The 14,583-nt window shown below is 41.7% G+C and overlaps 1 protein-coding gene across 4 annotated transcripts in view; it reads right to left on the reverse strand.

The window, feature by feature from the left end:
• Positions 1-446: 446 nt before the first annotated feature.
• Positions 447-14,583, reverse strand: part of LOC138794799 (heat shock factor protein 2-like) — a 38,328-nt gene continuing 24,191 nt past the window's right edge. For 2 of the 4 annotated variants that reach the window (XM_069973674.1, XM_069973675.1), the window contains 6 exons: positions 12,555-12,627; positions 8,890-9,014; positions 8,404-8,538; positions 7,951-8,002; positions 4,474-4,546; positions 447-1,587 (listed from right to left, as the gene is read on the reverse strand). In XM_069973674.1, the coding sequence (XP_069829775.1) occupies positions 1,268-1,587; positions 4,474-4,546; positions 7,951-8,002; positions 8,404-8,538; positions 8,890-9,014; positions 12,555-12,627 (778 nt within the window). In that variant the 3' untranslated portion in view covers positions 447-1,267. Of the gene's footprint in view, positions 1,588-3,883; positions 3,989-4,473; positions 4,547-7,950; positions 8,003-8,403; positions 8,539-8,889; positions 9,015-12,554; positions 12,628-14,583 lie in introns of all 4 variants that reach the window. The other 2 variants (XR_011363501.1, XM_069973676.1) reach the window with 2 other exon arrangements.

Below are 14,583 nucleotides of genomic sequence, written 5' to 3' on the forward strand. Positions count from 1 at the left end.
GATACTCTGGAGAAAAAAAAAAAAAAATCAACTGATATTTGAAAGTTATATAGATTTGTAAATTACTACCATTCAAAAATCTCAAGTCTTCCAGTACTTATCAGCCCCTGTATGCCCTGCAGAATGTTGTGTACTCTCTCCAGTCAGACACAGTGATCTCTGCTGTTACCTCTGTCTGTACCAGTAACTGTCCAGATCCTCTACTGCTCTGGAAAGTTTCTGTCAGACATAGGTAGTGGCAGAAATCACTGTCAGACTGGAGAGAATACACCACTTCTTGCAGGACATGCAGCAGCTGATAAGTAGTGGAAGACTTGAGATTTTTAAAAAGTTTTTTTCCTCTGGACCTCTTTAACTCAGGTTGTGTGTGGCCAGTGTCAAAACTTCATCCATTCCAAAAGAAATCTACGCACTTCAATATACCACAGAAAAAAAAAAATACTAACTGGATAATAAAACACTTTTATGGGCATAGTGTCCAGAAAGCAACCACAGAACCGATAGAGCTACATAATATGCATCAGATAAGCAGTGATAAACAACAGTACCACAGAGACGTATAGTCCAGTGCATACTCTTATCTATTATGTAACTAACGCAATCGTTCAAGTCTAAGCTCTGCTGCAAAGCTAAAAAGTCTTGAATGAACTAAGAAATTACAAAATAAAAACTTCACTACTGTGTAGGAAAGCATTGTAAAACATCCACTAGGACAGTCTGATTTGACGCATGTGAATACAATAAAACTCTGATAATCATGCATGAATGGGACCAGACACCATCCAGATTATCAGAACATTAAAACAACAAGAAGGGCAGATCTCATGGGTAGAGGACCTCAGGTGGCCAGAGCAGTCCAGTTCTACGTAGTGTTTTGGCTTATTCCTGCTGTAGCACGGCTTCTTTCTGGGCTATCGCGTACTTCCCGATTTTATGTTCCATATATGCAGGACTAAGAGGATTTCATTGCAGGAGAACCTTTCAGCCATACTGTCTTATGTCCTTGTCCATTGCCATCCTTCCACAGTGATGACCAACACTGAAGGATAAACCTCTCTCTTGTTGCATATAGTTACGTATTAAAATCTCAACTCTTTCCATTGAAAGCAATTCTTGCCTTTCAATCCGCTGAAAACTGGCTCTCTGGCAAGTTTAAAATCACTACTACTAGATACAGCTAAAAGACTTACACGGTGCCTACTATGACACATATTGATTAGGATTATGTCCAATGCACGTATAGTCATATATATGTCCAGGATGGAAGCTACGAGTCATACTCTTTCTTAGTTGCGTCAGACCACAATCCGTGACTATGTCTCTGGGAGTTGTATTTATCATTCGCATGGCTCCTCGCAGAATCCAAAGTCGTCGGACGTCCGGGTCTTTGAGAATTTTGCATGCTCATCATGTAAGTAGCTAAACTGGTCAATACTGTGGAGATTTCAGAAAGTTTCTGGAAGGACTGCTGCTCCACATGCAGAACTTTCTCACTCAGTAGAGTATTGTCCCGATGAATTCGCTTCAGCATTCGTCCCATTTTGGCACAGGATATTCTGCATGATTTATCTGTCTTCTTTACAGAGCCTATAAAATAAAGTATACATTTATTTAGAATATAAAACACAAAAATAAATAAGAACACTTCTATATAGTGGCCTTCACAGTAGTGTTAAAAAGAGATTGCGTTATATAACTCCTTGTACAAATCACCTTAAAAATAAATTTTTTACATGTCAAAAGTTGTGATTGGTCGGGGATTCGGTGGGGGTCTAAACAAGGCTGGAAGAAGCACAGCTGATCACTCAATGCAGGAGTCAATCCATATAAACTTAGAACCAGACTTCTGCAATGAGAATGATACAGCAGTACGTCAGGGAATGAAGCGCTCAGCTGCAGGCTTCTCCCAGCTCTAGCTAGCAATCGGTGAAGAGCGGAACACCCAGACTCCAACCAATCAAAATCTTTGAGACGTCTGTGTGAGACAGGCCAATGCATACATTGCCCGACATCCACCAGTAATCAGGATAAAATAAAATCAGCCCAGACCAAAGAGCTTGACCCCCACAATCTGTGTTTTAGTCCCCTTTATAATCTACTAACATTTGGAAATCTATTTTTGGTAAATCTGAGCTATGTACTGTGGTGAAGTATAGCAAAGGTTTAATTCATACTTCCCTGATATCAGACATCCCCATATAGTCAGCCCTAGGGAATCCGGGAAACCATGGTTACAGTCTAGGGCTATGTTCCCACCGAGCATTTTTGCTCAGTATTTTGCAACCAAAACCAGGAGTGGACTGAAACTACAGAAAGGCCATGTTCACACACTGTAGAAACTGAGTGGATGGCCGTCATTTAATGACATAATTACAGTTATTTCAAAACAACGGCCGTTGTTTTAAAACAGCATTTACTTGCCATGTAATGGCAGCCATCCACTCAGTTTCTACAGGGAGTGAGCATGGCCTTTCTGTATTTTCAATCTACTCCTGGTTTTGGTTGCAAAATACTGAGCCTTAGGGCTGCATCCAGCCAATCAAATGCCCCACGCCTGAGGTTCGCTCATGTCTATATACCAACTTACTGTAAACATTCTGCTTTAGTCCTTTGGCACTGCATACTGTCAGAGGCTGTCGAACCTCAATATGGACTAAGCCACGGTCACGGTAACTACTACTTTATTATTTTAAAAAGGTCTGTTTTAGATCAGATATGTCAATTACAAATAAAAAAAATTTTACTGGCAGCATTTTCTCCAAACCTCAAGAACCAATTCAAAAAAGGGAACAAGTCCTAACCAAGGCAGGCTCCTTCTGTACAGTGATACATGATTCCCTCTGAAACACTTTAGCATTCCAGCCAGCATTATGACCACTGAGGCAGTCCCTGGCAGCTTCTCCCCTTCCCACCGATTGTTCGATCTTTTACTATATACAGTGATCGATCAATCAAATCAGGGGCAGCCAGAAAATGGACTGACAAGGACTTACGGTGTCTCCTCCGGCACGCTTCTAACCTAGCTCGTTGCCCGCTTTCCTCTCCACGTTATTTTATAATGAAAATACTTTGTAAATCAGGGCCAGCGGAAGCCTATACTCGGGACCACCTCAATTTCAGGGCCCTCTTTACAGACGGATTTATAATTATAATGTGAAAGTTATACTACCAGTGTGCAGAGAGCCTTGTTCAGACTCCCTTTAAAATTTCAATTAAAAAAGTGCTGCCTTATTGACCATTTTCTACACTTTTCATGGCCATCAGAAAGGCTTTATTTGCGGAAAGTTGTGGATGGGCACAGCAGCATATGCCCATAAATGAGGAGGGCCACCCTGCTACTAGCTAGAGCTATAGTTGTGTTATATTAAACATCTAAAAGACGACAAATCCTCAATTTATTCCTAGGCCTTTAATAAAAAGCTGTAGTTACTAGATAGCGGTAACAATGTTAAGCTGGACGCTTGCTCAACTTTCAGTTATGTTGGTACAAACTAAAATGCCTCTTTTACTGAACCTACTTTTAGTGATCTCATTATAACTTTCACATTCATACATGTGATAAGCTGGCCGTAAACATTAGGTAGCAGTCGGCCAAGTGATTTTTTTTGGCTGGTGGCTATCTGCTAGCATATTTGGAGGGGCATGCCTGTTTTCGGGTTTTCTTTCTCCATTGGGAGGCGTTTACTCTAAATACAAAAGGATCAAACAGGATCATGTTGAAATCGAATTCCGCAATCATCCTCTTCCTCCACGATCTACCATCGGGGGAGTCAGCAGGCCTCCATGCTCATTGGAAAGACAGCTGGTCCCACCCAATTCATTAAGTTGAGCTAACATTATAGTATATGGCCTTACACCCTTCTTTAGAGCATGAGGTGTGTACCTTGCTATTTCTTTGCATCGTGGGCTTCTTTCCGTCACACTTGGTCCTCCACTTATTCAGGTTGCCTCCGCAACCCTCTTTTTGCCACCCTATAAGAAGCTGAACCTTAGGGGATGTTAGAAGTCTTGCAGAGCACTTGTGCTTCCCTGAAACCCCTTCAGAGATCCCTACTACATTAGTGAAACTGAGTCCTAGTAAGCCATCCCAGGTCAATGTCATTTTACAACCATCACACTACCTGTGTAATAATCCTCATTTCATCTGTTGGGATTCCAACAAAGGATTGAGTACTTGGAAATGTAATTATATACATGAAAATGTAGTTTGGGAACATATTGTATGCAAACACACAGAAGTTGACATGGGGGAGCGACCACTACAGTTTTTTTATGATTTTATATGATCTATATTTAGTGGTCAATTTACAAATACACATAAACACACACACTGATATTATATACATACACACACACACTATATACAGTATATAAAAAAAACATGTATGTTCCCACCAGACTGGTTTAAGGAAAAAGGTTGATTCTGGGGTAACAGTTTATACTTTATGTTAAATAGCATAAGATGTGCTTTACCAGATTCCCCATAGTAATTCTTGTGTTCCTCTTCATCCTCAGAGTCACTGTATTCCAGTCTGTGTTTCGTCACCTGAGATTTTGGAAATGAACAGAAAAGGACATTTAATTTCTGCTTTGAAAATGGCAACTACAGGAGGTGGTGGCACATAGATGAATGTTATATGGTCATCTCTGATTGTAAGCTTTCACCTATCTACAAGATAACTTGCTGATTGGTGGAGGTCCGACTGTTGGGACCCCCACCAGTCACAAGAATGAAGGTCCCTTGAATGGCGTGGCAATTCACACACCTGGCCATCACTCCATGCACCTAGACAAGGGACCTCTAGTATCTGATCACATGCATTTAAAGGGGAACTCCACTTAGATTTAACCCCGTTCAATCCCCACCCATAACCTAAGTTTGTGTGTAACAGGTTTCTATTACATAAATTGGTCCATTTGTCTGTAGCACATCCTGACTCACACCCTGAAAGCTGCTAAAAATCCTCACTGCCTGTTCCACTCTGTCTCCTCCCTCTTGCTTCTGAGACAAGTCACATGACCTCTGTCTCTCCTGTTGTCAGGCAAGCTGGAACATCTCATCTGTAATTTCGCCCACCATTAACATCACACCAATCAGTGAGCACCAGGCCAAGGGGCAGGAAAACAACAGAACAGCGACAGCCTTCTGTGCAGTATAGAGGAAAGGAAACAGTTGTTTTATCTCTCTATCCTTTCACAGATTAAAATAGATAGATATTTTGTTTATAGTGTAAAGCAAAAGCAGATTGAGCCAGCGATAAGATACTACAAAATGAGGTGGATACTTGGCAGTTGGCTCTAAGGTGCAAAGCATGCTGGGAAATGCAATTTCCCAGCTGGAGCCATCTTGGATATAGACTGGCTTTTAGAAAAACTTGCAGCGCAGGAACAGTGGCAGCTAGAAAGATGGGAAACTGCTCATAAATACGCAGGGGGACTTGGTGATTAAGTCCAGCTAGGTTTGGGAGAATTTCATTTTTTTTTAGCTCTTTGGTAGAATACCCCTTTAAGCAGTTGGACCCAATCAGCTCTTTATCACCTACACCAATAGCTTTTGAGCTTAGGATAACTCCTTTAAAGAGCTGAGTCAGTACAGTAGTGCAAAGATTTAAACAGTTTCAAAGCTCCTGGAATCAATATGAACCATGATACCAGGAACTCTGAATTCCGTTCCGTATGACATCTGTATTTATAAACCATGCGCAAAATGTGTGAATGCCCCCTAACTCAGTTTTTCCATAGGTAAAATCTTTTCCAGTTTTAGGTCAGTTTCACATGTACCTCAATGAATTTCATGTTGCAAGTTCCACAGCGATGCTCTGTAGTGTCCTTTCCTATGAATCTACATTCATGCAGCGGAATGAAAATGGAACCCCTGCCCACTTAACCCACCGCTGCCAGACATGGGAAATTACACTACAGAACAACGCAAAGGATTTCGCTGCAGAACACAGAGAAATCCACTGTGATGTGGTACATATGAGACTGGGAAAAGGGAACCTGTCACCATCAAAATGCAACCTAATCTGCAAGCATCATAGCAGCTGAGCAGATTGACTTCTTAAAGTCTCACTGTCGTTATAACTTTAAAAATCTAAAACAACAGTAGATGTGATATAAAGCAAGTTTGCAATTTATATTCATTTATTTTTTCGTTATCATGGAAAACTCAGCACTTCCTGTTTTCTGACAGTTTTTTTTTTCGTCAAAAAACAGGAAACAGTCAGAAAAAAAGGATGTTCGGTGTATCCCAGGCGATCTGAGCCCTCACAGAGAGAAGGCAGTCGTATGATTGACTGACATATTGAGCTGTGACTCTCTGTACTCGCCGGAATTCCTGTGCTTAGTCAGTTTTTTGTTTTTTTTTTCCAACCAGGACAAGTCAGAAAATCTGCCCCCCAGGAGACTGGATCTGGATTTCTTGCAAATTCAGCTTTGTTTTACATCATAAAAAAAATAATGAATGTAAATTGCAAACTTGCTTTAAATCACATCTACTGTTGATATAGATTTTGAAAGTTATAACGACAGTGACAGTTTAATCTTTTCCCATAAAGATATATAATTTGTAACTGGTTGATTGAAATCTCAGCTGTTCCTATTCTTAGGAGTACAGTGGACACTGAATAGGATTACCCACTGCACTCCTAAGCTAGGAAACATTGAAAGCAAATGAATTACCATTAGAGATGATGCTCGAGTCCATCTGAACCCGAACGTTCGGCATTTGATTAGCGGTGGCTGCTGAACCTGGATAAAGCCCTAAGGCTACGTGGAAAACATGGATATAGTCATTGGCTGTATCCATGTTTTCCAGACAACCTTAGAGCTTTATCCAAGTTCAGCAGCCCCTGCTAATCAAATACCGAACGTTCGGGTTCAGATGGACTCTAACCCGAACCCGGTTCGCTCATCTCTAATTACCATACTAAATCTTTTCTCACAAAGATATTTACATGATGTCAATGGATCAGAGAGCATTTTCATAGTCATAGGCAGGGATGAGCGAATTTACAGTATTAGCGAAGCGCTTCCATAGGCTCGTTAGGCGCTTGTCAGTCAGCTGCCTTTGAACTCTGTGCCGCTCCAGGCTACTTTCCTCCTGGTGCCTGGAAAAGCTGGACCCAGTCCTGAAAAAAATGGAGAAGTTTCCCAGAAATAGATCAAGCTTTTCCAGGCTCCAAGAGGAGTGGCATTGAGTTCTAAGGCAGCCGTCTGACAATCTGCCCACTGAGCCTAGCGAAGCACTTAAATACTGTAAATTCGCATATCCTTAGTCATAGGTTCCCTCAATATTAGATCATTTAGAATTACAAGGAGTTTCACTTCTTTTTACTATGTACAGAGAAATCAGGAGGCATAATTTAAAGTGTCACTGCCGTTTAATTTTTTTTCAGAAATCAATAGTACAGGCGATTTTAAGAAACTTTGTAATTGGGTTTATTAGCTGAAAAATGCATTTTTATCATAAAAAGCAGTTTGAAGCTCTCCCCCCTGTCTTCATGGCTTGCTTATGGAGAGGGGAGGGGTGGAGAGAGATGAGGCACCAAAACAGGAAAACAATCAGCCTACAGTTAATCACCTGGCTATCTCCTCTGACAGTCAGCACTGACCTCTCTGACCTCTGAATACCGCTGTCACCCACCTCCATGTTGTGTAATCCTTTGTTCTCTGCTCTCTGCTGCCGACTAACTCCCTCCTCTATAGAACAGACAGGGTTGTGTCTGGTGCAACAAATCACAATTTCCTAATATTTAGCAGTGAATAGAAAAGAGGAGGGAGGGGGGACTTGGGAAAAGTCTTTTTGAATGCAGATAATGGCAGATTTGCCTAATAAACCCAATTACAAAGTTTCTTAAAATCGACTCTTCAATGCTGAAGGCTTTGATAAAATAGAATATTCCCCTCTGCAGAAGTTTTCAATCCAACAGCTTTCCAGTTACTACTTACCACAATATGTTTCTCGGTGCCATTTTTCATCCTCTTGCGTGTTGCTTGCTGTCTATGATTTGTTAAGTTAAATGAGAATTTTTGTTTAGTAAGTCATAAATAATTTACAATACCATCAGCGCGCTGAGAAGTTTTGTTACTGGCTGGGTTTGCACAAGCACAAAAAAAAAAAACTGCATATACAGAAGAAATTATCGGTGGCTGACGTTGTTGGATGCAGCCCTAGGGAGTCCTAAAAAACATGGATACAGCCTATAACCTATGGTTGTATCCATGTTCTTCAGGTAGCTGTAGCACTGTATCCAGTTCTTCAGTCTGTACAGTTACGACAGCAGGGGGTCCTTGTTATCCCCTCCCAGCACTTAACGTCTGAACTTTATTCGATCAAGGATTTTGCTCTGTAAAATAGATTTACAGATAAGGCAACCATAAAGCCTAAAAGTCATCACTTACTTATCAGAAGTCTTCACAAATGAGTGGCTGTGGTTGGAGGCAGATTCCTCATTTACCATTTCTTCACTTTCACACGACGATAAGTCAGACAGATCATCAGAATCATCCGTTTGATAACTTTCAAAGTCATGGGGTCTATGATTAGGAAAAAAGCAATGGATCGGTGTTTACCAGGGTAGCAGGAATTATAAATAACATTATGCAATACAGGTAATATAGAAGAAATATGTGACTGCGATTTCTTTTGCTAACCAGATTGAGTGGCCATTGGAATGATGCAAAATGCAGAATATAACCCCCCCCCCCCCCCCCCCCCCCCCCAAAAAAAAAAAACAAACATAGCTTCCCAGAGTTAACAAAAAAACAATGGGTATAAAAAGAAGGGTGGCATCTATCTTATAGGGTTGCTTATCTCTATTTATTAGAACTGAAAATAAAGAATCAATGACTTATAAGGTTGTGTAAGAATGTAATTAATCAACTTACATGGAAATTTTTAGCATTTCATTACTGGGCTCCTCCGCCGAGCTGTCGGGGTCTTCTCTCAGCGTTCTTTTGGTGCCCCTACTGGATTTCCTGTCAGTGGTCCACGCTGACCTATTGTCATACGTCTAAACAACACACAGTGTATTTAAGAAGAGTAAAATGATGGGGCAGATTTATCAATAATATTAATGAAAAAAGTTTATTTTACAGAAGTGCGCAAGATATGTTCAGAAAAGATATAGATATTATACATGGCTATCCATATATTTGTATTTTCTGCAGCTCACATATGTGCTGCACAGATTGAGACAGAATGTGCAGTCATTGGAAGGTGGGCGAGTTACAACTCTACAGTACTTCTAGAAGCCTAGAACAAAGGGATTTTCCACAAAAGAGACTCAAGTAGCAAGTGCAAGGGTATATGCATGCAGACTATTTTTTTGGTTATAGATGCCTTCATCCCACTTTGTCACGAAAGACAAAGAAAAGTGAAATGAATGTGTCTGCCCTATCACCTACTGATCTCTGAAAAAGGGATTTGCTCCATTTCCTGCAAGGGTGACTGCAAAGATGCATTCACACATCAATTTGTTGCAGACATTTTTGAAGCAGAACGTTTCATTCATTTATTCAAAAAGGTGTCACTTTGGAGCAAGCACCTACACAAATCTGCTGTGTGTGGATAGACCCTGAGGCCCAGACAGGGCAGATCTGTGAATCTGCAATGCAAACCCACATAATTTTACAGTACAAAGCAGTTGTATATTGTTAACTGAGACCGTATCTACATGCAGCAGAAAAAGTCAGAGAGGAGAGTAGGTTGGGATAATTTTAGCCCGCAGCATGCTCAGTCTTGGGTCAAATGCAGTAAATTTTCACAAAAGACTTAATTTTCAATGTATCAGATGAATTGTACAGCGCACCTTATCATGGGCTTCACCCCAATATTCTGTGAAGTTATGTCCATGCACAATATATTTACATGTATTCCACAATGCAATATATGTGTGAAAACCACCTGTAATACTGCGTTTCATTATTTGCAATGGGAATATGCATCGTACTTCAAAATTAATTTTTTTCTGCAGCAAATCTGAGAACCACGTGAATAAGTCATATTCCACATAGAATAAAAGTGCAATTGGGTAGCTAGGACGAGAAATAAGGTAACTGAATCTTCTGATCCGAACCTTTTCAAGGTTCAGAATGAGTTCTTTAACCCCTTAAGGACAGAGCCAATTTCGATTTTTGCGTTTTCGTTTTTTCCTCCTTGTGCATAAAAGGCCATAGCAGTTGCATTTTTCCACCTAGAAACCCACATGAGCCCTTATTTTTTGCGTCACTAATTGTACTTTGCAATGACAGGCTGAATTTTTGCATAAAGTACACTGCGAAACCAGAAAAAAATTCAAAGTGTGGGGAAATTGAAAAAAAAAAAAAAAACGCATTTTGTTTATTTGGGGGAAATGTGTTTTTACGCCATTCGACCTGGGGTAAAACTGACTTGTTATACATGTTCCTCAAGTCGTTACGATTAAAACGATATGTAACATGTATAACTTATATTGTATCGGATGGCCTGTAAAAAATTCAAACCATTGTCAACAAATATACGTCACTTAAAATCGCTCCATTCCCAGGCTTATAGCGCTTTTATCCTTTGGTCTATGGGGCTGTGTCAGGTGTCATTCTTTGCGCATTCTTTGCGTTCTTTCTATCGGTACCTTGATTGCGCATATACGACTTTTTGATCGCTTTTTATTACAATTTTTCTGGATTTGATGCGACCAAAAATGCGCAATTTTGCACTTTGGGATTTTTTTGCGCTTACGCCGTTTACCGTACGAGATCAGGAATGTGATTAATTAATAGTTCGGGCGATTACGCGCGCGGCGATAGCAAACATGTTTGTTTATTTATTTTTTTATTTACTTTTATTTATAACCTGGGAAAAGGGGGGTGATTCAGACTTTTATTAGGGGAGGGGGCTTTTTATTCACAACAACACTTTTCTTATTTTTTTTTACACATATACTAGAAGCCCCCCTGGGGGACTTCTAGTATATACACTTTGATCTCTCATTGAGATCTCTGCAGCATAGATATGCTGCAGAGATCCATGAGATCGGCACTCGTTTGCTTTCGGCTGCTGCAGCCGGAAACAAACAAGTGCCGAGCCGGGGACGGCGCCATCTTGGAGCGGTCCTCGGCCGGCTTCAGAAACGGAGTTCGCTCCTCCGGGATAACATCCCGGAGGAGCGATCTCCGCCACTAGACACCAGGGAGATGCTGGATCCGGTAATCGGATGCAGCTGTCATGTTTGACAGCTGCATCTGATTACTGTATTAGCGGGCACGGCGATCGGACCGTGCCCGCTAATACCTACGGTCCCGGGCTACACGCGGCACCGCCGCGGTTCAGAGCGGGGTCGCCGCGCGGCCCCGCTCTGAACGCCCTTACCGGCAATAGTGCGTACCTATACGCCCTTTGTAGTTAAGGGGTTAAGGGGTTATCCAGTGCTACAAAAACATGGCCACTTTCTTTGAGAGAAAACACGACTCGTCTCCAGTTCAGGTGCGGTTTGCAATAAAGCGCCAGTCACTTTAATGGAACTGAGCAGCAAAACCCCGCCCAAGCTGGAGACAAGAGTGGGGCTGTCTCTGGAAGAAAGTGGCCATGTTTTTGTGGATAACCCCTTTGAAGGGTACCCGTCGTTATAACTTTCAAAACCTAAATCAACAGTAGATGTGATATGAAGCAAGTTTGCGATCTACAATAATTTTTTTAGTTATCAATGGAAAAACACGGCACTTCCTGTGTTCTGACTTTTTTTTTTTTCTTCCTAAAGTCTCTAAACACAGGAAGTCCAGTTTTTCCCCAGGTCATCTGAGCACTCACAGAGAAGTCAGTCATATGACTGATGGACACATTGAGCTGTCACTTTCTGTACTGGCCGGGACTTCCTGTCTTACAACGGAGAAAATGACTCTTATTCCCCGGCTCGTGACTAGATACGAGCGGGGAAGTAGTCATGGTGGGCGGCTCCCCGCTCGTGACAGTGATATTTTATAGATGGCAGCCGCACATCTAAAAAAAAACAAAAAAAAAAAAAAAACACACACCTGTCCACAAACTCTCGTTGTCCTCCTTCAGGTATCTGGTGTCTTCAGCCACCTCCAGCCCATTCAGCCGATCACTGACTGGGATGGGACAATGCCGCAGCCAGGGACAGGCTAAGTGGGTTGTCACATCTCAAGAGTGACAACCAGCTCAGCTAATCACAGGCAGCATGTCCCGTCTTAGGGCCCTTTTACACGGAAAGATTATGTGACAGATTATCTGCCAAAGATTTGAAGCCAAAGCCAGGAATAGACTATAAACAGAGATCAGGTAATAAAAGAAAGCCTGAGATTTCTCCTCTTTTCAAATCCATTCCTGGTTTTGGCTTCAAATCTTTGGCAGATAATCTTTCCGTGTAAAAGGGCCCTTAGTCAGTGATTTGCAGAGCTAGATTTTGGTGGCTGCGGGGGACACCAGAAAAGGATGATACTTGGGGAGTGCGGCAGGTAAGTATTGATGAGTGAATTTTGCAAACTGCACTAAAATAAATAAATGTCTGCAATGATGGAAACATTTTGGGAAATCACACTTAAACTGGTCTTACCTGCTCAGCATTTTGAGAAGTTTTGGACATTGCCAGTTGGTTGTAGTTTCCGGTGCTATCAATCATGAGTGGCCTAAACACAGGGTACATTCATTACATTTGTGTTACTGATTTGCAACAAATCATTATGCGTTCTCATAAGATCAATTCTCTTTATATGTAGATATCTATGTTACTAGAAAGACCAGACAAACTACAGAGCACGCCACTCTCCTCCCAATCCCTGGTTTCAGACAAGGTGCCATCATATACTAAGGAAATTCAACAAAGAATTTTAAGGCAATTTTGTTGTGTTAAGAGATAGTTTAGTAATATGGATCAATATGATATGGATCAACCAGTGCAAGACCACAAAGCTGCCTTCAGGAGACTTGGCCTGGATTTCAAGTACAGCTTTATTATAACTAAACAGAAATCGTAAAATTGTTCATTGTACAGTATTAGTAAGTGTACTCACTGCACATACTGACAGCAGTTCTCTGTGTAAAAGGAGCTAAAGTCAGACTCTTCTTCTCCAGGCTGGGCTGTCCTGCTCTGTGGTCAGTGTGTCCATAAGATCGCTGACATGGAAGAGCATGTGACCATGTCCTGCCCCACAGTATCCTCCATAAACAGGCTGAGTGGTGGACACTGGGGGTGAGGCATGATCACATGTTCCTCCATGCTCAGCCATCTTATGAACAGAATCACCACAGAGCAGGACAGCACAGCCTGGAGGAGGAGAGTGTGAGTTTATCTCTATGAGGTACACAGGAAGCTGCTGTCAGTATATACAGTGAGTACACTTACTAATACTGTACACTGAACTATTTTACTATAAAGTGGCCAACCCCATTTAAAGTAAATAGTTTTAGAAAAGTTATAACAGTGCCCATTTAACGCACCAGCCCAATCTCACCTAGCATTAGAGCAGCGCCTGCCGGGGTAACTTTATACCGGGGAAAAGAGTAATCTGGGTGGGAAGCCTCAAGTGACCAGTCACGGCTCTGCCTGTAGGCACGCTCTGTAGGGATGATTGATAGGCAGAGAACCATGACTAGTCATGGGCGGCTCCGCACACAGATGACTAGTTGCCACCCCACTCCTGGCCTTGCACCATGCAGTAAAACACTTTTTCCCCCGGTAGAGAGTTACCCTGGCAGAAGATGCTCATATGTTAGGGGAGACTGGGTTAATTGGTTCCTTTAAAGAGGTTTTCCAGGATTTTTATGTTTTTTCAAAAATCATCTAGCATTATTGCCTAAGTCAAGACAAACCTCCCCATATACATTTTTCTTCTCTATCAGCTTCTCTTGAGATGAAAAAGCTCTTTTTATATCTTGTATTGTTTGTTTACAAGCTGCTCTGTCTGTTTACATATGCAGCACACCCAGTGGCCAGAGTTGGAATTGCAGTGTATAACAAGCTAATCAAATACCACATGTGCTGCAGCCTCAGGCCAGGTTCACACTATGTAAAAACAACGTCCGTATTTCATAACAATGGCCATAGTTGTTATGAAATCCGACCGTTGTTTTTACATAGTGTGAACCTGGCCTAGGCATAGAATTAGATCTATTTTTTTGGACTATTTTCCTCCAGCTTCCACAGCTTCTGCCTATGGTGCAATGGTAAGTGTCAGGATTACTGTGCTCACTGAAGGGTTCGGGTCTGGTGACAGAGTTTGATTTTATTTTTTTTCCCCGTCTTAGGGCCCATTAACACAGAGTAAGAACGGCGGAATTGTCCGCCGCAGAATGCCGGCAGCCTCCGTGTCATAATGACGCTCTATGGGAGGCGCACGCCGCTCCTCTCCCCGCGCTGAAGAATGTACGTGTTAATTCTTCAGCACCGAGAAATGCAGAGCGCGCCTCCCATAGAGCGCCATTATGACACGGAGGCTGGCGGCATTCTGCGGCGGACAATACCGCCTTTCTTACTCTGTGTCTTACTCTGTGTTATTGTTATTATTATAGTTATTATATTGTGGCAAATAGATTTGGTTTTATTATTTATTTATAGACTTGGATAGGTAATACATGTATACAGA

The sequence above is a fragment of the Dendropsophus ebraccatus genome, chromosome 6, assembly GCF_027789765.1.
Source record: "Dendropsophus ebraccatus isolate aDenEbr1 chromosome 6, aDenEbr1.pat, whole genome shotgun sequence".
Taxonomy (NCBI): domain Eukaryota; kingdom Metazoa; phylum Chordata; class Amphibia; order Anura; family Hylidae; genus Dendropsophus; species Dendropsophus ebraccatus.